Raw genomic sequence first — 27805 nt, forward strand, 5'->3', positions numbered from 1 at the left:
TTAATTTCCTCTCCCATTTTATGGTGGGAATAGGTGTAATAATAATAATGTTTTTTAAATTAATTTTAGTGGAGTCTACATGGATGGAGGCTTAAAAAATAGTCCAATCTACAAAAGAGGGCACAGCAGATTTAATAACCCAGTGCCATCACCTACTCCAACACATGTTCACCAGAGACTTAGATTTGACTTAGATTCAAAAACTCTCACAGAGAATGGATGTAAATGTAATGACAAAAAAGAAATATATATATATATATATATATATCTGTCATAAATATTTGAAGTCTTTGTGGAAGGAAAGAGGAAATCTGTCATTTTAAATTTTTACACTCTTGTCAGCGATAAAACAGACTCGGGGAAAGTTTCAGAAAACAACAGACCATTTGTGTAATGTGTAAAATCTGCAAAGTTTTTTTTTTATATTTAGCTTTAATGTACGTCGGAAGATGCTCATCCTATTTTGTGACCTTTTTTATTTGTCGTAACCTTTCCTTTCCGCCTTGTGTTGTAGGTGAAACTTTGTTGGGGGAGAGTTTTTAAAACTCCAGAGAACAACTTGGCCCAAAACTGTTTAACGGAGCTGTTCTGACATTGTTGCAAACAGCTGGGTGAATAATCCAGGACAGCAGGGAGCTGATGTCCCCAAGTACAATATTATCAATCAACGCTGGAGCTTTTCTTGGTTGTTGAAAAAAAAAAAGAAAACTCAAATATAACACTATTATTGCTGCATAACATACGTTATTATTGGATTGTTAAAAATACATTTTAACATTTTATGCATTTACTGTGTTCAATTATTAACAGCTTCTGCAACAACTTGCGATGTACGAGTTTCACGTTTGGAGGAAATTCCTTCTGCAACAACTTTAAGAGCTGTACGAGTTTCACGTTTGGAGGAAATTTGTTTTCCTCACGAATAAACTGGAATAAACTGGGGCAAAGGACCTGCTGTGTTTGAATAAAATCTCAACCTTTATGGAAAAAAAAGTCATTTTGGACAGTCTAGGGGTTTGAAAAAAAAAAACAGTAAGTCAAGCGTGAGAGGGAGAAAATGACTTGGCTGGACGTCTCTTACCTCCCAGGGTGGCTGAGATGAGAATGTGAGTTCCATATTTCTTAATGATGGTCTCAATGAACTGTTGAGTAGTAGGTCTGCGGCCCAGCAAGCGTACGCTGCGCTGGAACTCGGGCATGAGAGGCACAGGGTTCCGGATCAAATCCCGTCTCTCGATCGCTGTGTTCCTCACCTTCCAACGTGCAAATTCCCTGAAATTGTCAAAAAAAAGAGACAAAAAAACAGATTAAATCCCAGAGTTCTAGACAGGTGGACGGCATCGTGACAGCAAAATGACAACAATGATACCAAGTGTCTCCTCACTGAAGTCAGAGCTGCACAGAAACATTGTCAAAAAGTTCATTTGAAAAAAAATTGATTTTTATTTCAACTTCTATTTTTTAAAGCAGACATGTATTGAACTTCCAAGTATTTTACTCCAGGTATAGCATCGTATATGAGCGATCACGACAGTAGACTAACTGTGGGACCTTGGGTGTAACAGACACTCCCTCAGGGCAGGAATCGACTAAAGAGTTCTGCAACTGAGCCGGAAAAACCCGGACTCCCAAATAAATCATGTTTTTTTGTTTTGCTTTCTTTGGCCAATTTTCTTTCAGATTCTTTTTCACTATGAAACCAAACCAACAGGCATCCTCCCAGGTTCAGGTTCCGAGCACGGTCTATCATTAATATATAGAGTCATGCACCTTATTTCCACAGGTTCACATTTTAAAAAAGAAAAGAAAAAGAAAAACAAGTATTTCCTGCTTTGTTATATTCTTTATGACACCAGGTTGTAATTATATACATATATATGCTATAATATTTTTTTCTTTTTACTAAGGCTTAAAATGTGTGATCTGGTTAATCAGCTGTGAATTAATCCTGATTAATCGTAATTAATCATTTTTGTAATTGTAATTGTAATCATGATGATTGGCATTAAATAGCATTCAGAAATGTTATGAATTACATTTTTGTATCTGTATGTGCGTTAACTTATATTATTATTGTTATAATAATTATTATATTGTTATATAATATGTATGTAGGTGTCTAATGTTGATAAAAATGTTTAACACAGGATGAGGTTCGATCCCAAAGTAATCTTTCCTTCCCACTCCATTTTCCCTCTGTAGGTTTGAGCCCTCAGTTGATGGTTTCCCTCTGTTACTTATTATAAATTCCCTGACACCGAGTCAGCAATGTGTCTTTCTGACTTAGCACAGCTTGACGGCGGCATAATGCCGCTCAGCACTATACATTAGCCTCGAACTCCTGTAGGATGATATGAAACAGTTCAGGTTGATAACGCAGCCTGAGATCACGCGGCTCATCTCAAGCAGAGGAAAAAAAAAAGAATATTGAAATGAATGAATGACAGCTTTTAATTTCACAAACTGGAGAAGGAAAAATCTGCAGGTTGACTTTTCTATCTCTCTCATCACAAACCACTGACTAATGCTTTTCCGAGGCAACGAATGCATTTGTGATAGATTTGCAAAATTCTTTTTTTTTATTTTTTTGTAGGAACTTTGCAATTCCTCAGCGTTGCACAGACAATTTCTCATCTGGCGGGACGTGACTCCCGTCTCATGCAGAAACAGTACATGCTGATTCAGCTTCCACTTCATTCCACAAAAGGAACACACTGCTGTTCCCTCTAAACTCTGGTACAAAAAAAAAAAAAACTCAGGCAAAAATCATACAAAGACAATTTACTTTTGGATTAGGAACAGATAATGACTCGTAGCCATTTGTCTCAGATTTGTCTCCTCTCTGTCGCCTCCTCTGTTTATCTGTCATCACTGCAGCTTTCTCAGCAGCCTTGTCAACAGTAGTTATCATGTAAGACTTGGTCCAGCAGCCATGAACGGTCAGAACATTCTGATCCAGTCTGAGGACCACAGCATGATCCAATGGTTCAGTCCACTGATCCAGGACCAGGTTATTAACACTGAAGTGGAGCCAAATTATATCAATGTCACGAAGGAGCAAACAGGAGTGGATCTGATTAGTTCCTCACACTTAATGAACATTTAACAGGACAAAGTCATATACTATACTAGTGGTTCTCAAACTGTGGTATGAGCGCTCTCTAGTGGTACGCGGGGAAAATTTATATTTTCACATTTACATTTTCAATTGCATAAATCTGAAACATACCACGCACAATTAATACAACATTTAAACATAAACATTTCTAAACATCTCTCTTGCGATGTGAAGCTAACAGTGAAGGTTACGCTGCTGTATTCTAATGTTGGTCGTCATGGTGGTACTCAGAGAGATCAGTGTTTTCTCACGTAGGTGTGAATGTGAGTGTGAATTAACAGGTCACATCTTACCAGTAATGTTCCCAAAATAACCCTGAGAATATTTATAGAATTTAGCCAACAGAGGGCAGAGAAGTCACCTGAGCACTGAACACTGTAAACATAAACAGTACCGCGGCCGTGACAGGTGAAGGTGACTGTACTGTTACTGTCCTGCTACAGTTAACCTCCACTGTCTGTTCCTTGGAGCATTTTTTTTTATGTGTAGAGGTAGATTTATGTCTAGTCTGGGCCACACAGTGGCAGAGGTGGTGTTGGATTTTGCCTTATATAACTGTACTGGTACTGTACTGTACTGTTTGATTCCTCGATTTTCTCCCACACTCCTGAAACATGGAGGACGACGTCAACTGGACTTTCTACACTCACCGTAGGTGTGAATGTGAGTGTGAATTAACAGGTCACATCTTCATACGTGGCCCCTGTGATGAACTGTGAGGATGAAGAGGAACTAACAAAAATGTTTCCAGCAATATATGTTACTATTTCAAGTAAAAAATATTTTTTCCCCAAAACAAGCTCTAAAGTTTCAAGCTCAAGCTCTTAAGTTTTAGGGGTAGGGGTAAAAAAAAATTGTAACCATTTGTCCTGAACTGTACAACACGTAAACGACTGTAATCGTTGCGTCTCCCAAATTTCTGATGGTACCTGAACACACCTTATACAGTGGTAATATATTGAAAACATGTTCCTTAATAATTTTCTTATGCAAAACAAATGGAATAAATAGTGAATAAAAGTAAGAAAATACCTTCTAAAAATGATTGTTTCTTTACATATTTTATAGCACCGTCTGTCGAGTTTCAAAGAAGGGAGGGGCTGCTAGAAGCTAATGCTGTTTGGGGGGGGGGGGGCTTTCACCTGGAAAAGTTTGGAAAGCCCTGGACTGGGGCATTGGAAGAGAATCTTGAGCACCCCCTGCAGGGCTTAGAGAGATGAAGAGACGTGCTCTGTGTTTTCCTAATGAGAAGTTCAGCCCATCAGACTCCACGGTTTGAGCCACAGAATCGGCATCAACATTCCCCACATGTCCGGAGGAAAAGTCTCCATGATGCTCGGTCATGCACATCTTAACTTTTCTAACTACTTCAGTCATTTACTTGCAACGGATGCATCCCGGAGAAAATTGGACAAGCAGATTTGGATTTAAAAACACTGATACAAGCCCACAGAGACGTCGCTCCGAGCCGGATTCTTGTGAGGGCAATTTATGGAGTGATTAACTACTCGAACCAGCAGAGACATCCCTGACTGACGTTAACCACCAATCGCACATTGGAATTCTGCAGGAGGGAAAGCAGAGCAGAGGATGGACGGTGTCCTGATGTAACCACAGTTCATTCACCACAGACGGCGTCACGTGTCACTGACGTCCTCCTTATGGACCGGGTGACGTCTAACGGGTCGGATCACGATGACAAACATTGGCCGCCGACCACAAACGCCTCCGTGTTTGCTCGCGGGTGTGGAGGTGTGCAGCACCATGGCTCACGCTGGTGTAAACACAGCTTTAACGCTAAATAGATGGCTGAGCATTTTCAGTCACAGGGAAAAGCGACGTCTGTTAATCCCTGAAATAAAGGCTCTGACTGTTACGTTCTTCACTCCATGGTCTGTCCTTCAGTCTGAGAACACACAGGAGTTGGACTCCAGAAATTCCCAAAAACTGGAGAAAAGACCTGAAACTAAAGATGTCGACGCCGTGCCGACTGACCACGAAACATTTCAGCCAGTGCTGTGTGCCGTCCTCTTGTCTGTGAGTAAATGACAGAGATATTAAAGCCTAATTATTTTTTCCTCCTTCTTTTATTCACCACTGATTAAACGCACAGTGTCAACAAAGCCTGTAGAACTGTCTGTTCTCTCAGAGCCAACTGTGCTCACGGCCACACTTGAAAGCTATAATTTGTAAATCAACTTTATGCAAAATGCACACATTTAGTCCTCCATCCTGCTGCTAATACTGCTGATGTTACTACTGCTGATGTTACTACTACTGCTGATGTTACTACTACTGCTGAAGTTACTACTACTGCTGCTAATGCTGCTGCTGCTGGATAAGATGCACCACAGCAGGACTGGTTTGTCTGACTCACAGTAAACAGAATGATTCAAACTCAGCAGCCGCTCGTTCGTCCAACCTTCTGTTGTACTTCAGAGAATTGTTGCCACCGTGAGAAATCAGGTCAGAAAATGAAACAAAATCTTGATCATGTGACATAGTAGTAGATTTACACTCCATCTGTGGTACAAATGTAGTATTACAGGCTGTTACACTGACATGTGGCCGTCACTGGACTTACATGACATGATTATTACTGACTTTTCATGATTGTACGTAACTGTACAGCAATAGGAACAAAACCTGTTCAAAAATGGATCTGAACTGAGGTTTATTGATAAGATCAAACTATGAATTTTACATTTAGTAGTAGTATTTAGGAAAAATTTATATATTTTTTATGTTTATATATATACATATATGTCTGTGTGTGTGTGAAATGTAATGGAGATACATTAAGCAAATTTAAAAATAAGAAATAAATGTAATGGAGACATATTAAGCAAATTTAAAAATAAGAAATAAAACTGCCACAGGAGGCGCTATTAAGTATGTGGTTGTAACTCACAGGATGCTACGTGAGCGACACTGATTTTCAGCATAAATTCAGCAAAAACTCTATACTTTTAAATACTTTGTACACTATAATTGTTTTTTAATAAAATCTATAAACAAAAACTTTACCGTGTTTTAGGTAAAAATGTTTGATCATTTCTAAGAGCAGCAAAAGAACTGCAAATATGGACTGAGGCTAGTTAACTATAAAATGCTGCTTTAGTTACTTTCAGTTACTTGGCTTTTCTTAAATGTAATTCCTGTGTTCTACCACATGAATCACAGACTAAAACATCTGCCATGAACAAATTTAACAATGTTTTTTTTTTCTTCCTGTCATCTGAGTTGTAATAAACACATATCTCCAAACACAGAAAGTGTTATTAGGTTTAATAACATTAAATATCAAAGATATTATAAGGTGTGACTGTGGTTTGTCAAAACAGCCTCCAGGCAGCAGGTGGTCTGATTCAATTAGAGCCGGACCGTATTGACATCAGGGGGAAAATTCCCTGAAGCTGTGACAGGAGTATGAAACGATCACAGAGTGTGTGTCAGGTACGAGCAGCCGAAGAACAGAATTTTAAAAAAGGGAAGGAAAGAAGGAAGGAAGGGGAAAAAAAAATTGCATCTGGATGACAGACATGCAAAGTGGGCAAAGTGGTGGTGTGGCTGCATGGTGCAGGAGGGAACGGTTTTTAAGAGAAGAATCTCTAATTGAGTGGGAAAGCGGCGCGGCGGGAAGCGCTGACAACATGCTATCGGGCAGCTCATAAACGACAGCAGAAAACAATAAAGCCGGAGAGTGTCAGTGAATTACAGCAGCGTGTCATACTTGGCTTCTTGTTTACCTCTCGTCCTCCTCTAGTTCTGTATCAAAGGCTTTAGCATCCAGATAGAGAGAAAAGTGCCGAGAAACGTACTGTTCTCTTACAGCTCGACATTTGACCGAAAAAAAAAAAAAAACGACGGATATCTGACAAAAAGGCGGCAGTAATTTCTCTCCTCACTGCGAACAGAAAGCGTTTATGATGAAATGAAACAGATGAAAGCATTTCCTCAGCTAAAGAACCGTGTGTGAGTGCGGGATCAATTATAAGCCCGACATGACTTGAAGCAGACGAGGGCAACGGCGTTTGATATAAGGGCGTGTTACGTTAAACTGAATATACAAGAACGGTACGGTATGAAAAAAAAAAAAGTTTGACATTAACTTCGTCTTTTCTCTTTGAAATAAATCCCTTCGTGTACCGGCTGCTGTCAGACTCGACCTGACGTCTCTACAGTCTGTATAATTAAAAAAAAAAACCCACACACATCTTATGAGTATCTGTTTGAATGTGTGAGCGCAGTGATGATGTAGGTCTGCTGTAATGGAAACATGTGCTGGTTTATAATTAAACAGTCTGATATAAAAACCACATGTTCAAGTTTATTAAATTAGAAAATATGCAAATGTGTGACGTGGTTATTTTTAGCCCGAGGGTTAATTTATAGATAAAGAGGTGACATTCATCAGACTGTATGTCTGACTGTGTTCAGGATCCTATAATTATACTGCAGACCTGGATGAATGTTTCATGTGGAGTCTGATGTTATTGAGCAAAAAATAATTTATTTTCTTTAAATTATTCTTTTTTCACCAAAATCTCTCACCTCCAGGAGAGTTTCACTAATTCACTCATTTTCTTCACTCATTAATTGGACTTTATTTTTATACCATTGTCAATTACATTTCAGTTCTATATATTATGATTTGTGCAAATGAACTGTTTAATTTTTTCTTAATAGACTGTGAGTGAAAATTAGCAAAAAAAGGTTCAAAGTCATTCACGTCAGCTATGAAACTTTTCAAATCTGCACGTTCACCGACGATGTTTGTGTTTTTCTGGAAGAACGTCCACTTCTCCTGATGTGAGATGGAAAAGACAGCGGCGGATCTGTTGAAGACGAAGGTTTTCTTTTTTAGCCGTGTGTCTGAGCGCTAGTTTGTTAGCCAACAAATGTGCTAATATCGCAGTTTGTTTTTAAAAAGGACACAAATGAATCAAATCTGCTAAAATGTTGACTACAGTCCAGTGGTCCTCAATTATTTTCTGTCATGCTGCCCCCCCCCCCCCCCCCCCCCAACTTACAACACCACGAATTGAAAAACTATTGAGAACCTGATAACACGTATCTGTACAAACCACTGTATGTGTTGCTGCCACCTAGTGACTGGAGGCTTGTTATCATTCAAGCACAACAGCAGTGGTCCACATGTCCAGCGTGTCATGTTCGATTGGAAACCACTCACACCTCCCTTAAATCTCAAAGTTAGCAAGATTTCAAATCAATCCAGAATATTATATGCAACATTTCAGCGTTTTTTTTTATTTTTATTTTGCCAGAAAACACTAACAAATTGCTTGGACTATAATAGACTTTGACCCAATAACGGTGATTTCTCCTTGAAAAAAGCCTCTGCAAAGCTGTTTGTCTTCCCACACAGTATTGACTTATGACTGTTCACTGTGTACATTGTTCCCACACTGAATCACAGCTCATCTTCACTCATCTACTTAGAAATGATGTCTCGACAAAGACATAACAAAGATGTTTTTTTTTACCACCGTGTGATGAAAAACAAAGTTCTCATGTTGAATTTCAAACCAAAACCACCGACTTGTTTAATTTACGTGTAAAAACTTGTTAAAAATAAATCTTCATTTCCTGTCATTTTAGCTCAGTGAGTTCCAGAGGTCAAAGAAGATCTCCAAGAGGACATTCAGTCTGTCCCCCACTGCACGAGGACGAACTACCACCACCGAATGACTAACAGCACTGAACATCACAGACTGCAATTTCCTGTGAACTTGACAAGATAATGATCACGTACTGAACGCAGGCGTGTCTATGGAAAAAGAAGGAGCACCTATTAAGATATTAGTTTATAGAACATTCATACTGATGGTTTCAGTGAAATGAAAACAGTAAAGGAGCCATGCAAAAGTTTACAAAGACCTATTTTTTATTCATTAAATAACTCTGTATGAAACTCCTTTCTATTAATTTGGTTTGTAGTAAACAGAACTTCAAGTAAAGTATTCACATTTAAAGTGATTTGGTATCAAACCAATTTTATTTTATATAAAACTGGTAAAAGCTATATTGCAATATTTACTTTAAACTCATTTTGAAATTGTATGGCGTGTAATACCAGAGGCGTTTGTGCAGAATACGATTTGTATCGTATTCTTCGTACTGCAACATGGGAGGAAACGAAGGGAATGAGAAACTTGACTTCAGCACCTTGGACAGCGAAATCGTCAAATATATCTTCTAGCTCGACTTGAAAAGGGAAGAGAAAAACTCTCTTCAAACTGGCAGTCAGACGTTAGCTCTCTGCAGTGTTTACACCTGTGATGCTAGTGTTAGCGCTCCGCACTGCTAACAGCTAATGCCAGATTTTACTCCACGAAAAACCCCAGGTGTCCCGGGAGCTGAGGAGGAGAAGGTGAGTCACCGAAGCTGCTCATTGCTATTAATTACGTTCCCAATGTCAGTGATTCCAAATCGATGACAGGTTTGGAATAGAAGGGTTTGTTTGGAGTAATCAACATGAGGAACTGAAGTCGCCATGTAACACACGGTGTTTATCTAAAAGAAAGTCAACATTTTATCGGCCGTGATGATCAATCAGTCGATCAACTCTCCAAATGTTTCCATACTCTGAGGAGCCTCAGTTAACACTTCCTGTACGTAATTAACTTTCACTGAACCTTAATAAACGCTCCCAGACCTTTACATAAAAAAAAAAGTCATCACGCTCCCAGAACTCAGCCATAAACCTACTGGTGCCTAAATCTGCAGCCACAAAGTGGAACTTCACACACCTGCCCTGACTTAACGACTATCTTTAATAAATGTTGCATTGAATCCATTAAAAGTCCATTTCCTCCGCACGCTGCAGAATTATGTTCCAGAGGAGCCCATGTGAAAAAAATGACATTATTGGGTCCTGAACCCAGTGTGTGTGACAAACTAGGAAGGAGAATATGTAAATAATTTTGGATCACGTTTACTGGAGGATAGTTACAGAAGCAGCAGAGTGGGGTTTTTTTTCCCATGATCTCAGTGTTAGGAACGTCTTTGACCGTCCCACCACCACCACCACAGTAAGAAAAAAAAACTCCAGACCTTTCACGGTAATAAGAAGCAAAGCATGGCAATAAATCAAAGAGACAGAGATACAATTGGAATCCTGTATGAATTTCAGTCACTGAAACCATTCAAAATATTATAGAATTAATCTTAGTGCTGTGCTCCAGTGCTCAGGAGAGCAGTCACCAGAAAAAAAAAAAAAAAAAAAAAAAAAACTCAGCTTGTTATTATGGTTGTTTTATTTAACCTAACTCCAGCTCCATAAGGCACCGTCTTTGTAAATACAGCAGCGTAAACAGTGACAGGAAACAGCAATAGGCTGAGAAACAGTGACCTGTTTCTGAGCAGAAATGAAATCAGACGTTTGCTGAAAGTCAGTTGGAATCTATGCCTCGCCGTAGTTCCTGCAGGTCCGTCAAGTTAATTGGGGTTCTGTAAACACGGTTCTTCGGCAGCGTATTACATTTAATGTCCTGATTTGCACGTGAGAAGATCTGCGTACGACACTTCTAAGTGTGTCTCACACTTCTAATTAAAACCAAGTACTGTGTGGTCGGAGAATCCGAGAGCCAGAGTCTGAGGCAGTGGCTGCTCTTTTCTTCAGCAAGAGTTGGGTGAGTACAATCAAGTGACGTCAAAGCTGATGCCTGCAGTGTCCATCTGTTGTAAATGGTGGCATCAGCACATAATGACCTGCTGTCCAGGCAGATGATGCACAGGAGAGTCAGGCAAAAAAAACAAAACAAAAACACACACACACACACACACACACACACGAATAAATCACAAGAAAACAGTAGATGAAGTGGCTGTGAGACACACGGTCAATGCAGAACTTTTTAAACTTGTTCTTCTGTGTGAATTGACACAAATATATAAAAACATTAATGAAATATACTATACTGTATGTATGTTTCTTATATATGTGTTTAATATATGGGTGAAGTGAAGGTGAAAGTAAAGAGGTGTTACATATAGAGTAAATATTTCATATGTGCATATATATGTATGTGTATATATTTATATATATGTGTTTGAATGTGTTTGAATCTAATCAACTGTGATACGCATGATTAACACACAACTTTTTAAACTTGTTCTTGTGTGTGTATTGACACAAATATATAAAAACATTAATGAAATATACTATACTGTATGTATGTTTCTTATATATGTGTTTAATATATGGGTGAAGTGAAGGTGAAAGTAAAGAGGTGTTACATATAAAGTAGATATTTTATATGTGCATATATATGTATGTGTATATATTTATATATATGTGTTTGAATGTGTTTGAATCTAATCAACTGTGATACGCATGATTAACACACAACTTTTTAAACTTGTTCTTGTGTTTGTACAGACACAAATATATAAAAACATAACTGAAATATACTATACTGTATGTATGTATATGTATGTTTATTATGTGTTTATTATATATATAGGTATATACATACAGTATATTAAGTAAATATTTTTATATGCATACAGTATATATGTGTATATATATTTTTATATGTTTGAATGTGTCTAAATCTAATCAACTGTGTAATATTTGCATATTCACATATAACCATGTATATATGTATGTATATATGTGCACACATTAAATATATATGTGTACATATGTAAATATATGTATTTATATTTACATATACACATATAAAATATATGTGTACATATATAAATATGTGTATTTATATTTACATATATGTCTTTTTACATACTGTATTTGTAGATTTGTATATTTCTAACAGCACGAGTCATATGTCACTGTGGACTCAACACACTATTACTGTTGAGGAGAGACTTTCGTTACGGACTTCTTCATTTTTTGTTAATCGCCGTTGCTTTTTAAGGGAAGGGTAACATTAAGGTAAAATTCAGTGCAGAAATGACACCATGAAGAACTTGTTTTTTCATTAATTCCACTCCCTTTGGTATAAATTGTTTTCCGAACATCTTCAGCGGGATCATCATTTTATTCAATTTTGCACTCGTGGAAATTGGACTGACCCCCTAATAAATCCTCAGCAGACAGAAGTGAAGGCAAAGGGGAAATAAACAGGAGGAATCTAATTTTCTTACCACAATAATGACACGGCTAATGAAATAAAGTATGCTCAGTGGTAAAGAGGAGCACAAACTTATAATGGAGTTACTGCTCTGCTCTGCCACACGCTGGATACCTGAGGAAACACTTCCATTTCACAAGGTTATAAAGCACAGAGATATGTCACATACATGCAACGTGGTTTTGATTTTTATTTGTATTTTTTTAACTCATTTATTTCTTATTATTCGGGTTATATCCGTAAAGTAAACGCTCTTCGCTCAAATTGAATATGAAAGCCGGCGTAATTGCTTTATTAACTGACTTTGTAATTCTGATGAGGCAACAGAATGAAATGGGTGTAATCAAAAACAATCTCTTAATTCACTTTAATCTCAGGAATTTGATGGGACATGGTGCCGGAAGCGAACATTGGGGGTGAGTGACACGAGCATGTGTTTGAATCTAATCAACTGTGTAATGTGAGAAGTTCTGCTGATGAACCAGAGCAGTCTGACTGGGTGGGAACGCACGGAATGACAATGTGAGACATTAAACTAATACGAGGCATTCACACAGGCAAGAATTTACTGGAATGAAATAAAACGCTTCTTGGAAATTGTATATGAAATCAAGCTTCAAGATGGAGTTTTGACGGTTGTTTTTATATAATGATATATTTCAAAAGGACTTTTCAATTTCTTCTTTAATGTTCCTGTGTGAATAATACCCTCTGCACTATCATTATCTGGAGTTGTTCTCTGTTTCGTGATGAAGTTGGAGGAGTTGAGGAGCCATTACGGGCTTTGTTAGGTGTTGTATAAACTGTGAAGATGACTAAAGCGAAGGGGATCATTTCAGCACCTTGGACAGCGACTGTTTCCTTTTTGAAAGAATAGCTATAATTTTAATAAATGAAGAGTTGAATAAAACAATGTTGTTGACTCTGAGCTTTGAGATACATTTTTAAATAAAGTCTTGTAAATTTTTAATTAAGGTTTTCATTTAAAGACTAAAATTTGTTTTTCACATTCTATTGTAAAAAATGTGTCAGAATATCTAAAACTCTGACAAATACTGAGAAGTTATATTTCAAGGTTGTCATTATTGTTGTCGACTAATGTTTACCAATTTACAAAACAACTTTCTTTGATATTTCGCAACAAAAAAACATCCAAACAAAAAAAAAAAAAAAAAAAAACAAACAGAAAAAATTGTTTTCTTCTTGGGCAGCCAGAACATATTAAGGTTTTAAGATTTTCTCTTTTCAAAAAGAGGGTTTTTGACTCATGATCAAAGAGTTAAAAAGGTCGTACGTGTTATATATAAATGTCATTAATGACGTTGTCGCTTCACTGGGTTGTGTCTAAAATAAGAAACAAGTCTTTTCTTGCTAATCCCACTTAACAGGTTCAAGCCCCATGACATCCAAACGGCCCCTGAGAATATCAGACCACAACCCTCTGTGTCAGCACAGACACATTTGCACATTACACACAAAAATATGTACACACATATATATATATATAAGTGCGAAAAATTGAGTATTTAATAATATTGTTTGGTCAAATTATGTTGTAGATATGCTAGTAATATATATAAATATATATATTTACATATTTATAAAGGTGTACATACATATATACATAGATGTACATATATAGTGATTATGAGTGAGAATGAAAAAGCTATATTTTATTTAGTTATATGTTTTAAATGTATTGTATAGTACTGTAAAGTCAATAAGCTGTAATCATGAAAATAAAAATTGAGAATTGTCATTCTTTCAAAAAAAAAATTGAATTATTTCATGTCAGACACTTCTTTAAGATTTAAGGACCCATCCATGTCTGTATACAAATGTAGTCTCTGTACTTATATTTAGCCATTTTTCTTTGTGATGATATTTTTAGTCTCTCTGTTGGTCTCTATGTTGGTCTCTATGTTGGTCTCTCTGTTGGTCTCTCTGTTGGTCTCTCAGCAACATGGCGGACTACCAGTGACTATAATTTGACTCAATCGTAACGTGAACAGTCATTTGAACCTGGCTGCTTCAACACGTATTTCGTTGCTCTCTTGTTGTTCAAATGGAACAGAGGAAGTGATGTCACATCCAGTTAATAAGTATCTGTATTTAACCCGCGGCGTCTTCGTCTTCCAGACTCTAGATTATCTCCTCATCAACCTTCCATTGTAAGAAGTGATCACAAAGAAACAGTGGCTTTTCATCAGCGTTCTTCAAAGCGTAACTGACAACAAGAAACTAAATCAGCCGACCAACCAACCAGTCAGTGCTGACCGGAATTCACAAGTATTAACAGAGAATTGGCCGGAAAATCAAGAAATAAAATAATAATAATTAATGAAAATTAAAACTTCAATTTTTTTTAAATGTCTTTGTATTTCCCTGTGCACAGACTAACTGGTTTCTAAGTGTGGCTAATTGTTACTTGGTTATTTTTTTTTTGTGTCAAAGATTAAAGATACTTCAGAGTAATTTGAATGCGACAATCATTATGTGGCACGAAACAACAAAGCCGTCTCGCAGACCAACAATGTTGCTGTATTTTTAGCTTTTCTTTTAGGCTGAGGCAACAGCTTGAAATCCTGTGCTGGAAATGGTGATTGTTTTAGTCGACGGCAAATGGAAATTTACATCTGCTGCCAAGAACGGTTTCATGATGAGTCTGATATTCTCTTTGACTTGATAACTTCATCATTCGACCCTGTGCTAATTGGAGGATTTTTTTTGTGTTGTGGTTTTTGTAGGTCGGTGGTTGGTTTACTGACTGACTGACTGACTGACTGACTGTAACCAGTCTACAACTTCACTTTTTTCCAATTTTCTTTCTTGCCCGAAGAAATTTGCAGCTCTATGTTTGACATTCAATGGTTCACTAATTTTCCACTAACCTTAAACCCTTCAAAGCTAGTTGACTTGTAATTGATCTATCTCTAGGGCAGTGGTATCAAACATACGGCCCTTGGGTCAAAACCGGCCACTAGGGGGTTCAATCCGGCCCGTTTGATGAATATTAAAAGTGAAAAAATGCACAAACACTTCATGATGATAATGTTTAGTCAAACTATAGTTTATGAATTATGAATATTTTCTAATATACTGTATAATTAATATAATATACTTTATAGCTCGTACTGGTTCGGTCAGACTTTTTATTTATTTTTTGACAGTTTTTTAAATATAAATCCAGAATCATAATCAATTAAAGTCCTTAAGTTTACGTGAGTGAAAATATTGTAACGATGCAAACACTGATATCACGTGCCCCCATGGGGGGCAGCAGAGTAATGATTTGCCAGGTTGGCTGCACTGCTGCTCACACACACACACACACACACACACTGCACAGATCAGCCTGTGATTTTCATAGATAGCACAGCAGCTATCGCTAGTTGCAGGAAAGACTTAAAATAGATAGAGTTTTCGTGGCAGAGCGTGCACCTGGGTGTGCGTTATTTATTCATTCGTTCTCTCCTTGACTCTGACCTCACTGCCTGCATTAATGTGTGCGTGGCGTCCTTGCCTCCCTGATACTTAAATCCCTGGACCCTTCTTTTTTTTTTTACGGCGTTTGCAATGTTTTCCTTCATCACACACTTTTAGCACCTTCCCATCGCAGCGTCTCATGGCACAACAGAGCCCACCGATTCCTCTGCCCTCTTGTCGTCATCTCGTTTTATCTCTGCCGACTTCCTCGCTGCCGCCTTCCCTTCTCTTTCTTTAGCTACAGCCTGCTGAATTAAACATCGCTGCAGCCGCTCTCAGCAAAACTGCAGACTACATCAAATCCGCCTCCTTTTATCCTATCCAATTACAGATGGCTCATCCAACCTAATTCAGGACCTGAGTCGGACAAATGTTACACCTTGTTACAGTTTAAAACAAATGGGGCCCAGATCAGGCGTGACAGACACAGCCGCACTTTGTGTACGAGTCAACCCAATGTCTTTTCATCAGGGCCTTTTGTTCTTCCTCTTCTGGAGGAGATGAAAGTGCGAGTGGCTCAAAAGAAAAGAAAATTACAAGTTCAAAATAAAGAAAGTTTTGAGTCACACGATGTATATTGATGAACGATTTAAATCAGAGGTTTAGTTTAAGACCTTTCCACATTCAAATCAGGGCTGCAAATTATTCTTCTGAGGCCTAATGCTTATCAAGTGGTAGTTAGACATAATTAATTTATCGAGAAAATGTTCAGAGAGGAATATGCATAATTTGTGTCAGAAAAATAAAGCTAAGCTGTGCCTAAATGAAAAATGAAAATTAAGGCCTTGGTCTGATGACGGACCAGAGAGAAAAATGGGTTCGAACATGAAGTAATTTAACATTAGTAAAAAATATCAGATTAAGCAGCGGTCATTGTATTGATGAAGCCAAAACTCAGCCATTTATGTTGTACATTTTAAAGTCCAAAATCTTAAAGTCTGACATATTCATACATACAGTGGAACCTCGAGATACGAACATGCCTTCGAGCAAATGTCTTGCTTCGAGATACGAGTAAAGATTTGAGACACGAGCACGCTTACAGACGCCGACGCTAGGTGGCCGAGCAAACAAAGAATAAAGCCCAGAGTATATGCTGTATCTGCTGAACTCCCCAGCACCAGTAAGAACTGAAGAAGCCTCTTGGATGAGAGGTGAAAGGTCTTCTTTGATAAAATGTCACGTCCAGCTGCCCAACAGAACTCTTCAACCTTGACCTTTGATAAAATGTCAGAACTCTTCAACCTCGACCTTGACCTGGATGACTGAGAAGTTCGAACTCGTCAACCTTGACCTTGACCTGGATGACTGAGAAGTTCGTAGATTCTCGTGTTTACCGTGCAAACTGGTTTGTGGTACAATGTCAAATGTCGGAATTACGGAACAAGAATTTCTTAATCATTTATTGGCGATGCAGCCACTGTGACCACCAAACACCGTAGGTTGAGTAGGTTGACTGAGGCTGGTCTGAAACAACCTGGGTGACTGACGTGAAGCTCCACAGACATGTGCCGGCGTTTGAGATGGTATTTGAGGAAAATGTTTTCTGACAGTGTGCACAAATAACAACGGTGTTTGAGCAACGAGACAAGGAGGTTCATTAACATAATCAGCACAATTAAGGCATTGATTTGGACGGCCCTAATATAAAGATAATAGTTTCGAGAAAACTACCTAAAAGTATCACTGTCCACAGTCAGTTTAAAGGGAAAACAGACTGAATTACTATTAACCAAGCAGCCATTTAGTCACGCTCTCATTACAATGCTATTTGTTTTCTTTATATTTTTTAATAAAAACAATGGGAAATGAGGCACCGTAGTCTTTTATTGTGTTTTTTTTTCTTCTCTGATCAAAGACAAAAACGCTCCCTTGTTTGTGACGTGTGAGTTCTAATGAGCCGCTGACTAAGTGTAGCCGTTAAACCAAAGAATAATGAGCCACAACGGCTCCATTTTTCCCCACATACTTTCTCCATCATGTTAGCATACCAACACAGCACACGTGAGTGAGTTGTCGATGAGTGGACTCGCACGTACTCATCCTTTTCCAACAAATTGGTCCTGCTTTTGTTATACCCACTGGCTAATGATGTCTACAAGCGCTTCCTGGTGATTTACTGTAATTGCTGCAAAATAAAGCAGCAGCTGTGAAGAAAATGTTTAAAAATATAATCATGTCAATCAGATTTCATGGAGAACCAATGAAACCCATCATCTACAGGTGCGGGGGTTTTCTTTCATCAACTTCCAACAGGTCATCTTCAGATCGTCCTGCACAAATAATATTATTTTCTTTTCAAACTGCACAGTGGTGTTCGGGCAGGTTTTCAATTAAAAAAACCAGCTCCAAACCAGAGTCCATGTGACGCACGAGTACGACTGCAGCGATCACCGCTGCTCACAGTTTAATATTTATTTTTTCCTATTCCGCAGACTTTGTTCAATTTCCACAGACAGACACTGGCAATGTGATGAGCCGCGCTCCTTGACAGGAGAAGGTCTATGAACCTCTTCAATTCATTCACTTCACTGAGGCTTTTCAGAGTGCGATCAATCGGAGCTGTGCATTTTCATAAATATTTTTATTTTAAATAACACTTTCCATCTCGCTCCTTTAATTGCAGAGCGATGCTGATTTCGTCCCTTTAAATGCATTAATGGTCGGAGGATTTGCATTTATATTGGATTTTCACTCACGAGAGCCTCAGATAGAGCTGCGAACAAAGACCCAACAGAGAACACGCATCATCTGATACACATTCAACCCCTATAATAGAGTACAAGCCTGTGAAGGGAAGAGGCTTGTATGACCAGAGAAGGCCGTCGGGTCTCAACAGTAACTGAAGCACACACTGACATGCGTTATTGAGCCGTAGCTTTGTGGCGAGAGAATGAAGCCAGCAGTGGAAACAGCTTTCTCGCGAGCGATGAAGAGGAGGAAACATCGGAAAAGAAAAAAAGAAAAACACTTCAAGATCGCAATCACCAATCATTACAGGCACCCGATGCTCTCCAATCACTTCGAGGAGATATACATCTTGAAAGGAAGAGGATAATTGTTGCACCCGGGTGTGTCCGAGCTCCTCAAGTGACCGTGACCTTTCCACAGAGGGCGGAAGTGGCTTCTGCCTCCATCCTTTAAATTAGGCCCGATGCCCATCCTATTAAAACCAGGCAGATTTGTTTGTCGTTGATCAGGTTGGCATTGTCTCTGCATGCGTTGGTGCCTCCGGGGTAATCTCTCTCTGTAGCAGAAACAGAGTGAAATGGATGCTTTGTCTCTCTGCAAATCTGATTCAACCACTTTTCACCACTAAACCGTCAAGGCAGAGAAAGTCCCCGGGGAAATTCATAAAGCCATTCAGTCCTCATTGCCGGTTAGAGCAGAGCAGGAGCCGGCCAATCGTGTGCCAAAGAGGCAGCACTATGTATAATTTCATTTCAACCAAACACTTCACCAGCTGATGTTGCTTCTTTTCTTTTTTTTTCACACCCTCTCCTTGAAGACTTACTAATTGCTGGACTTAAGTGGTGGTCCATACTGGGTTGAAAATCCTTGGACACAGTCAAACACTTAGACTTAAGGGAACGCGTTATCCTCTTGCCTATTCACAAAAATAAAATAAATAAATCTTAGCCTAAGAGCTTTGCTTTCACTGAGTACAGTCAGACAAAAGACACAGTTTGCACTCAAGGGCCCTGGTGTTGAGAGCTAGCTAATGAATTTAGACAATATTTTTGACTATTATGTTATTTTTGTTTGTTTTGTTTTGTTTTTTTTGTACTTTTTGCTAAATAGTTTGAAATTGTGGCGCTTTGGCCAAGAGGCAACGTCTCTGTCATTGGTGTTCACCTCCTGGGCAAGATCAAATCCTGGTTAGGGCGGTTGGTACCTTCCAGTGGACTCACCACCTGCAGGTTGACAAGGGGCTTGTGCGGTGCAGTGTGATTTGGGGGGTGGTCGTGGAGACTGCTGCCCCCGCGACCTGGTAACGGATAAGCGGAAAATGAAAATGGATAGATGGATAGTTTGAAATTCGCCCTGATGATATTTGACGGGTGACACATTGAAAGCCAGTAAGAAATTGGTTAAGAAGGTAAAAACAACTGGGCCGACCAGCATCCAGCCATTCTCCCAGCAGCAGCCAACGCTCAGGTACAAACTTGGTTTTTATAAATCAGTGCAGCCTCACAGACAAGCCTCCAGCTCCACGGCTGCGGAGTGTCTGTGCACCGACGCTTTAGAAGTTTTGTGCCTCCGAGATTCCTGTCTCTGTGCAACATTGCGTTCTGTCAAGTTACACATTATGCAAATGTGTTGTTTACTGTTCATGTGACAATATCAAGGCATGAAAGTCGGTGGGGACTGCTGCCGAGAGAGACAGTGGAAAGGGAGAGAACAAACCTGGCAAATAAAACTGCCAAAGGAACGCGGCAAATGAGTGGTTTGCTCTCTTAGTCGCTGAGTTCAGTCTTGTCTTAGTCTCGTTGTTCAAAGACAGAGAGGGAAGTAATGTGAAAAAAAAGGCAAAACTCTAAAAAAGTGGATGGCAAAACAGTCCACATCTTCTGTAGGCTGTGACATATGCAATAAAAAGTAAGTATATACAGTAAGTGGCTAAGTGTTAGCAGCACGCAGTGACATACAGTCCAGCTAGCGCCAAAGTAACATTTAGTTTGATATAAAATCTCTCCACAGGATGAAAACTGAGCAGCAAAAACCACTAAATAACAAACGTCAACCTGCAGTAAAGCCCAGCATTTTTCAAACTGCAATAGAGTTGGATGTGTTTTTTTTTTCTATAATTAATTCAAATATAAGTAGGGCATCAATATATGCACTGAATGAAACCTAAATAGATGGATAGTTTGAAATTCGCCCTGATGATATTTGACGGGTGACACATTGAAAGCCAGTAAGAAATTGGTTAAGAAGGTAAAAACAACTGGGCCGACCAGCATCCAGCCATTCTCCCAGCAGCAGCCAACGCTCAGGTACAAACTTGGTTTTTATAAATCAGTGCAGCCTCACAGACAAGCCTCCAGCTCCACGGCTGCGGAGTGTCTGTGCACCGACGCTTTAGAAGTTTTGTGCCTCCGAGATTCCTGTCTCTGTGCAACATTGCGTTCTGTCAAGTTACACATTATGCAAATGTGTTGTTTACTGTTCATGTGACAATATCAAGGCATGAAAGTCGGTGGGGACTGCTGCCGAGAGAGACAGTGGAAAGGGAGAGAACAAACCTGGCGAATAAAACTGCCAAAGGAACGCGGCAAATGAGTGGTTTGCTCTCTTAGTCGCTGAGTTCAGTCTTGTCTTAGTCTCGTTGTTCAAAGACAGAGAGGGAAGTAATGTGAAAAAAAAGGCAAAACTCTAAAAAAGTGGATGGCAAAACAGTCCACATCTTCTGTAGGCTGTGACATATGCAATAAAAAGTAAGTATATACAGTAAGTGGCTAAGTGTTAGCAGCACGCAGTGACATACAGTCCAGCTAGCGCCAAAGTAACATTTAGTTTGATATAAAATCTCTCCACAGGATGAAAACTGAGCAGCAAAAACCACTAAATAACAAACGTCAACCTGCAGTAAAGCCCAGCATTTTTCAAACTGCAATAGAGTTGGATGTGTTTTTTTTTTCTATAATTAATTCAAATATAAGTAGGGCATCAATATATGCACTGAATGAAACCTAAAGATTATATTTTCTGCTCGGTCGAGACTCTTTTTTTTTCCTTCAAACTGCTCAAATTAGTCTGGAAAAAAAATGGAAAAATGCTCTTAAGAGACACGTGGAGCGCAGAAAGTGCACTTATAATATATATATATTTATATAAAACAAGGAGTTTGCAGCACTGAGAGAGGCTGTAAGTGTGTATATAAACGCACTTAATAAGTTTAAAATGTCAACAGTGTTGATTTTTGGAAACAAAATTTCAACCTTGTAAAAACAGTCAAAAGGACAGTCTCTTAAAAAGTCAGTGTGTGTGGAGTCGGTGCACGGGCTTCGAGTGGACTCACCTATAAATTTTATATCTGGTCGTAAATCCTTGCCGGAATCTTTCCACAAAGGACAGATAACTTCGAGAGTGGTGGAAAGGTCCGCGGTCAGAGATGAGCCAGTCATATTGCTTGGTGACATGTTGCTCAGTTACCAATGGGTCCTGGCGGGAAGACTGAACTGTTATATGGTCCCATATAAACAGGAAGCAGATGACCTCAATAAACCTCCAGTTCATGCTTTTTCTTAAGCCGCTCTCTGTTCATTCTCGCTCCATTATGTGGAGACCTGCGAGGAGGGGAGAAAGAGGAGAGGAGACAGAGAGGAGAGGAGAGGAGACAAGGAGGAGATAGCCGTTACATGACCGAGTCTATTTGAACCAAACAAGAGAATGTCATAGCGCTGGGTTAATTGTGTTGTACTGAACAAATAAGACGGTGCCCTTGTCAGTGTCACTTCGCCGTGACATGTATTTGTTTTCACAGCGACTCTTCTCCTTCTATGGAGGTTGTTTTTAAACACCACACAGACTGTGTCCCTCCGTACACGCCGTCTGTGGATGAGCGTGGAGCCGTACATCGAGGGTTTTTTTCTCCCCGCCCGTAATTGGTATCATGATATATTCTGACAAGGTTAGAAGTCCGCTCCGTGATGTGTTATGACGTCTAGCCTCAAACATGGAAGAACACCGTCTCCCTTTACCCAGCGGTGTCAATTACTGTAAAAAGGAAACATTCAAGCGTTGAAATGTCGTAGCTTGTTGAAAAAGTCCCTTTTTCATGGAAGACAAAACGACACTCTTGGTCTCTCATTGATATTAGTATTAGAGCAGGAAGGTGTGAATGAAAGACTCCCAAACGGAACTGCTTCAAGACAGTTTAGGTCAATATGAGAATCATAGATTATTTAACACGAACGCTCGTTGACTACGGAAACACAGAACATAATGAAGAGCAAATGTGAAATTCTCCTCAATACTTTCCTCTTGAATTCTCCTTTAAAATAACTAAAACGTAATATTAAAATATTGTAAAAAAAAAAATAAATAAAACGTATGCCTTGCTTCCAGAATATCTTTAAAACACATAAAATACAAAATTGGGGTAGTGGTGGCTTAGTGGTTAAGGACGTGGACTTGGGTCCAGAAGGCTTTAGGTTCGAGTCCACCAACTGCCAAGTATGGGTTAAAAGCAGAGGTCACCGCCACATGCTGCTGCCCCACTGTTCACTTTGGTGATGGGTTAAAAGCAGAGGTCACCTGTGTCACAATGACAAGGAGTTCACTAATCTAAACTAATTGTGTTTGTGATCGTTTGCTGCCAACATTGACATTTAAGTCAAAATTTGAATCATCGCAGGCCATAGAGAATTCATAGGTGAACATCAGAATTACGGATGAAGTCATTCACAGGTCACTAAATGTTTAAAAAACAATAGTGTAAATTATACCATACCATGTGAAATATCTTTCATCTCTTTTTGGCAAAAGTCAAAGTTTGACTACGATACACAAAAGCTGTCTCCAACATCACATCGCGGCCCGTGGAATTGAAATCAAAGAGCCCATTAGGACGATGGACATTAACACACACTCATCAGTAAAATGTTCTTCAGTTACTGATAAAGAACTGTGTTTCATCAGTAATTGCATTTAAGAACTTTGGCCTCTGGCTGTGCAGCACCCAACGCTACGGTACCAAATGCTTGTGTGCAAAAAAAAAAAAAATCACCACCCGTTTATGGTTTATTAGACAACACATCATAAAAGAGCAGAGAAAATTTAATGGTCCTAATCTTTTGCTGTTAAATAGATGATAAACTGCACGATGGTAAAACGTTGAAGTCGTCACAGCAGCGTTGTCTTTCTGTCCTACTGTTGTGTAGCCGCTTCTTAGTCACATGTGGCATTTTATGTCTTAGCACCATGACATAAAAAAACAATCTACCTACAGTGTATCTACTTGTCAAACTAATAATAATTATGCTGCCGTGTACACAGCATATACTGTACATTTGGTCCAGAAAAGTGATTATCAACACTTCAACAACTAAGAAAAACACTTCAGCTATAATTGCAGTTTTTGACAAGTAAAAAAAAAACAGTTGACTTTTTTTCCACACATCACTGTCAGAACATCATTCTTACACGTCGACCACAGACTAATTGGTTTCAGACAACATTTAAAATTTAGATTCAAGATTAAAAAATATTTACATAAATATAGAGGAGTGAGGATGACGGGTGAAGAGTTGACAAAGTTGCGCCTGTTTTTTTTTCTTTTTTCTTTTTATCTTGTTGGGTATTTTGCCCAATGCCGCCTTGTTTGGGCCGTTTTATGACTTAATATGAAAATCAACAGCTCGTGTTTCCAATTATTCTGGCGTTGAATTTTATACCTGCGACTATTCCCTGTTTTTGTGTGGAACCTCGAAATACCAGCATCCCGACATACGAGTATTCCAAGATATGAGCAAGACTTCGAACAAATTTTTGCTTTGAGATACAGGTAAAGATTTGAGATATGAGCACGCTTCCAGACGCCAACACTAGGTGGCCGAGCCCACGCCGCCTCACTGGCCTCACAATTAATATGTTTTTGTTTTTTTTTATCTACCTGCTTCTTTAGAAACAGGGTTTGTGTAAAGAATTCCTGGTGACATTTGTTTTCCAGAGCTACTCCAGCCGTGAAAATCATTCCTGCAGCTGACTGACAATCTTAGACCCCTCCACTTGAAGCATGGCCTTAATCTGAATCCTGAAAACCCCCCGGGGTGTGTACATTTGCATTCATATGGACACATAATGACGGTGGGATCTTTAGTGCTTTTTCCAGTAAGCTGGATTTTAGTCCATATGTACGTTAGGTTAGGTTATGTATTTCCATGAAATATATTCATCTCTGCAAGATTTCCTGCTCGCTTGCACTGTGAGTCGGAAACTCATCCCCTCACCTTAAACCAAAATTTATTGCTACATAAAAAGAAACTCAAATGGAAGCAACGACGGCAGGCGATAAAGACGAATGTTGAGTAAATACAAGGGGTTGCAGTTGTATGTTTATATATATGTCTATATATGCATCACCATCCAAACTTTACACCTGAGTCAGACGAGTGGATGAACTGCCAACTTCACAGCCGGACGCCGCCGCTGTGGCTCAGTGTACAGTTATGTAGAAACCATGTCCACATGGGGTGAGGTAATAATGTTGTGATACTTTAGGGCTTGTAGTCCCGTGGAGCAGTGCAGCAGCTGAGCAGCAGGAGACGAGCAACGACTTGGAATCAGACGTTCTCTAATTCACCCCTCGACAGACACACAAAGGACGGTAGAATTCACCTCAGTGGATAATTTGTCGAAATATTAAAATCATTGTAAAGTGCTCAACGCCTCCACTGGCCAACTGTAACACACCACTGCATTAAAGAGACACTAAAGGTGAACGAGTGCCTTTTTTGTCGAATGAAATAAACCATTTGGTTAATACTCTGTGCCCAGATTCAATGCCATCACAAGGAGAGCCAAACCATTTGGCAAAGAACCATCGGAATGGTTCAACAGCTGGACCAGGCCACCACTACGGCCGATCCCGCAGTAGTAATAAGGAAGGTTTCCATACGACATTCACCAAAACAAAGGACAATAACACACCGTGACATTTAATCAAACGAAACCTGCAGGCAGTTGGTCTCTGACCTGTGTGTTTCCTCTGGATCCAAATATTGATCTAAAATATGTTATCAAAAATTAGGGTTGTCAAACTTAGGAATGTTGGATAATATTGGTCGAGACTAGCAAAATGATGTCGGTAAGAATCGTTATCGGTTTTTCCTCCGATAATGAAAACCTGATAACACAATGCCATGTCATTGTCATTGTGACACGGCACGTGTGCAGAGGCGCGCTGCATTTATCGGTATCGATTGATATCGGAATCGGAAATTGTGTTGGAAAGTGTTTGAACAATATCGACATATCTGATATCAGCAAAAAGTTAATATCGGACATCCCTAGTCAAAATAACAAGTTTATCACGTTAATTAATGTGCATCATTGGACTAAAACATAATTGATTACAATCCCAATTAATCATGATTAATCCATAGCTACCCTGTGATTAATCTGATTACATTTAATTATTTCTCCCTCTATGTTGGTTTTTTCAGTTAAATATTTAAATTCAGCTCCACATCAGAAGAGTCTCTGCAGAGAAGTGATGTTGAAATTGTGTTTCTGATCTCATACTAAGGTGGATTTGATATTATATTGGATTTGAAAAGATTTTTGGGGTCGCAGTGATGGCAGAGAGGGATCTCTCCGTGATGAGATAAAAAAGTTCACTCACAGGACATGAATGAAGGCAGAAAAAAATGTCAGTATAACTCCAACATCCCAAATCTGTAATTCAAAAATCACCAAAACATCTCAGGGAAATAAATTATCCTGCAGAATTTGAACTTTTTTTTTTTCCTTCTTCTTCTACATTTCACCTAATCTGCTTCTCCTGCCTGACGCCTGATATCGTGTGTCGTGTTGTTATATTTATCAAACTGCCATCCCTCCATCCCACCCTCCTCCTACGCTTACGTATGTTGCACACATTTTGCCTCCGAATACAATCAGGAAAATATTCCATTATTTCTGGTCGGTGGGTTACTGTTATTTGAAGAGTGGATTAGAGAAATAGAGAGGAAAAGGGAGACAGTGGGTCGTGTTTACCCTTGAATGGGCAGAATAAAAAGGGGAGGATGTCTGCTTTCAGGAAATCACAAGATAGGACAAGGGAGGCTTGTTTTCTCCGTCCTCTTTTCAAACAGCCTTATTCATGCCACAACTCCTCCTCCATTCTGGTGAATTCAAGAGGATTCAATCTCCATTCTGGTCCAGCCACTTGCTTTGCCAATCAATGTGCCTCTCCCCTGTGTGGGGCCTTTAGTGTCCTTCTTTATTCTATAATGTTTTAGGAAAAGGGAGGTTTGTTCTCATTATTTGTATTTGAAATCCCTGAGAGGCTGCGGAGCAGGAAGGGATGGATTCTTTTATAAAGGGACAGGTAAATGTGAGTGAATTAAAGGAGACATTTCTGTGCTGCTTTCTGTCTTTTTTTTTTTTTTTTCTTCTGCCCCTTGGTAACAAATACGCACAATTTATTTGTGGCGATGTCTGTTGATTGAATTGTATAAATATAAGCGCGGCGCTCTCTTTGAAGTATTATTAGCATGACAGTCTGAAAGCGCCATCATGTTCCATAATACACGCCGGAGCAACATGTTTGACATCAGGTAATGGATGGATGGCAGCCTTTATTTTATACTTCTCTGGTTTATTGTTACGTGGTTTGTTTCAACCTGACCTCACTGTGATCAAAGGTAATTTGGATGTTGATGCAAAAGAAAGGCAGAATGAGGAGAGAGCTGAAACTGAACACAGCCAAAAAAGAGAAAAAAAACATGGTGACTGTCCTGATGAAGGGGGGCGGGGGGGCTGCAGTGACACTCTGACCTTCAGAAAACATGGCTGAGTTGGCAACACTCGTGCTTGATAATTAAATTCTCTGGTTGGTCAGCAACCAATCAGCTCAGCCCGGGGATCAATGGATGATTTTAAAGAGCAAACTAATCCACTAATGGTTAGAGTTATTCCTATTTACCTGGCTGCTGAATTGTTGTGTCCAAACCCATTCTGTGAGAGCGAACGATCAATGCCAGTTGGGTGGAGGAGAAGCAGAAGAGAATCTATAGCATTTGTCATGTGAAGTGGTGCGAGGATTTGCTGGGAGGTTAATTTGATGGCTGCCCGGTTGCACAGCAGGGATGTGGAGGCGGTTTTATGAGATTGTTCTAAACAACCAGCATTTCTACCATAAAGCAAATTAATTAATAAGGTTTCACAGACGCACGAGGGAAACATCGTGTGAATGTTAAGTCTGGAGGCGTCTGGGCGTGGTTCGGATTGAAAACGAAACTTAGTTGTTATTTACTTAGTTGTAACTTAGTTATTCCCAAAGTGTGGGGCGGAGCACCTTAAGGAACTATTTTACTACTATATATATATATATATATATATATATACATATATA

General features: G+C 39.1%; 1 protein-coding gene across 2 annotated transcripts in view; it reads right to left on the reverse strand.

Annotated features, from left to right (window-relative positions):
• brinp1 (bone morphogenetic protein/retinoic acid inducible neural-specific 1) overlaps positions 1-27805 on the reverse strand; it is a 159705-nt gene that overhangs the window by 52077 nt on the left and 79823 nt on the right. For both annotated transcript variants that reach the window (XM_008325930.3, XM_008325931.3), the window contains 2 exons: positions 21746-22013; positions 1082-1272 (listed from right to left, as the gene is read on the reverse strand). In XM_008325930.3, the coding sequence (XP_008324152.1) occupies positions 1082-1272; positions 21746-21963 (409 nt within the window). In that variant the 5' untranslated portion in view covers positions 21964-22013. The remainder of the gene's footprint in view (positions 1-1081; positions 1273-21745; positions 22014-27805) is intronic.

The sequence above is a fragment of the Cynoglossus semilaevis genome, chromosome 14 (genome assembly GCF_000523025.1).
Source record: "Cynoglossus semilaevis isolate Cse_v1.0 chromosome 14, Cse_v1.0, whole genome shotgun sequence".
Lineage (NCBI taxonomy): Eukaryota > Metazoa > Chordata > Actinopteri > Pleuronectiformes > Cynoglossidae > Cynoglossus > Cynoglossus semilaevis.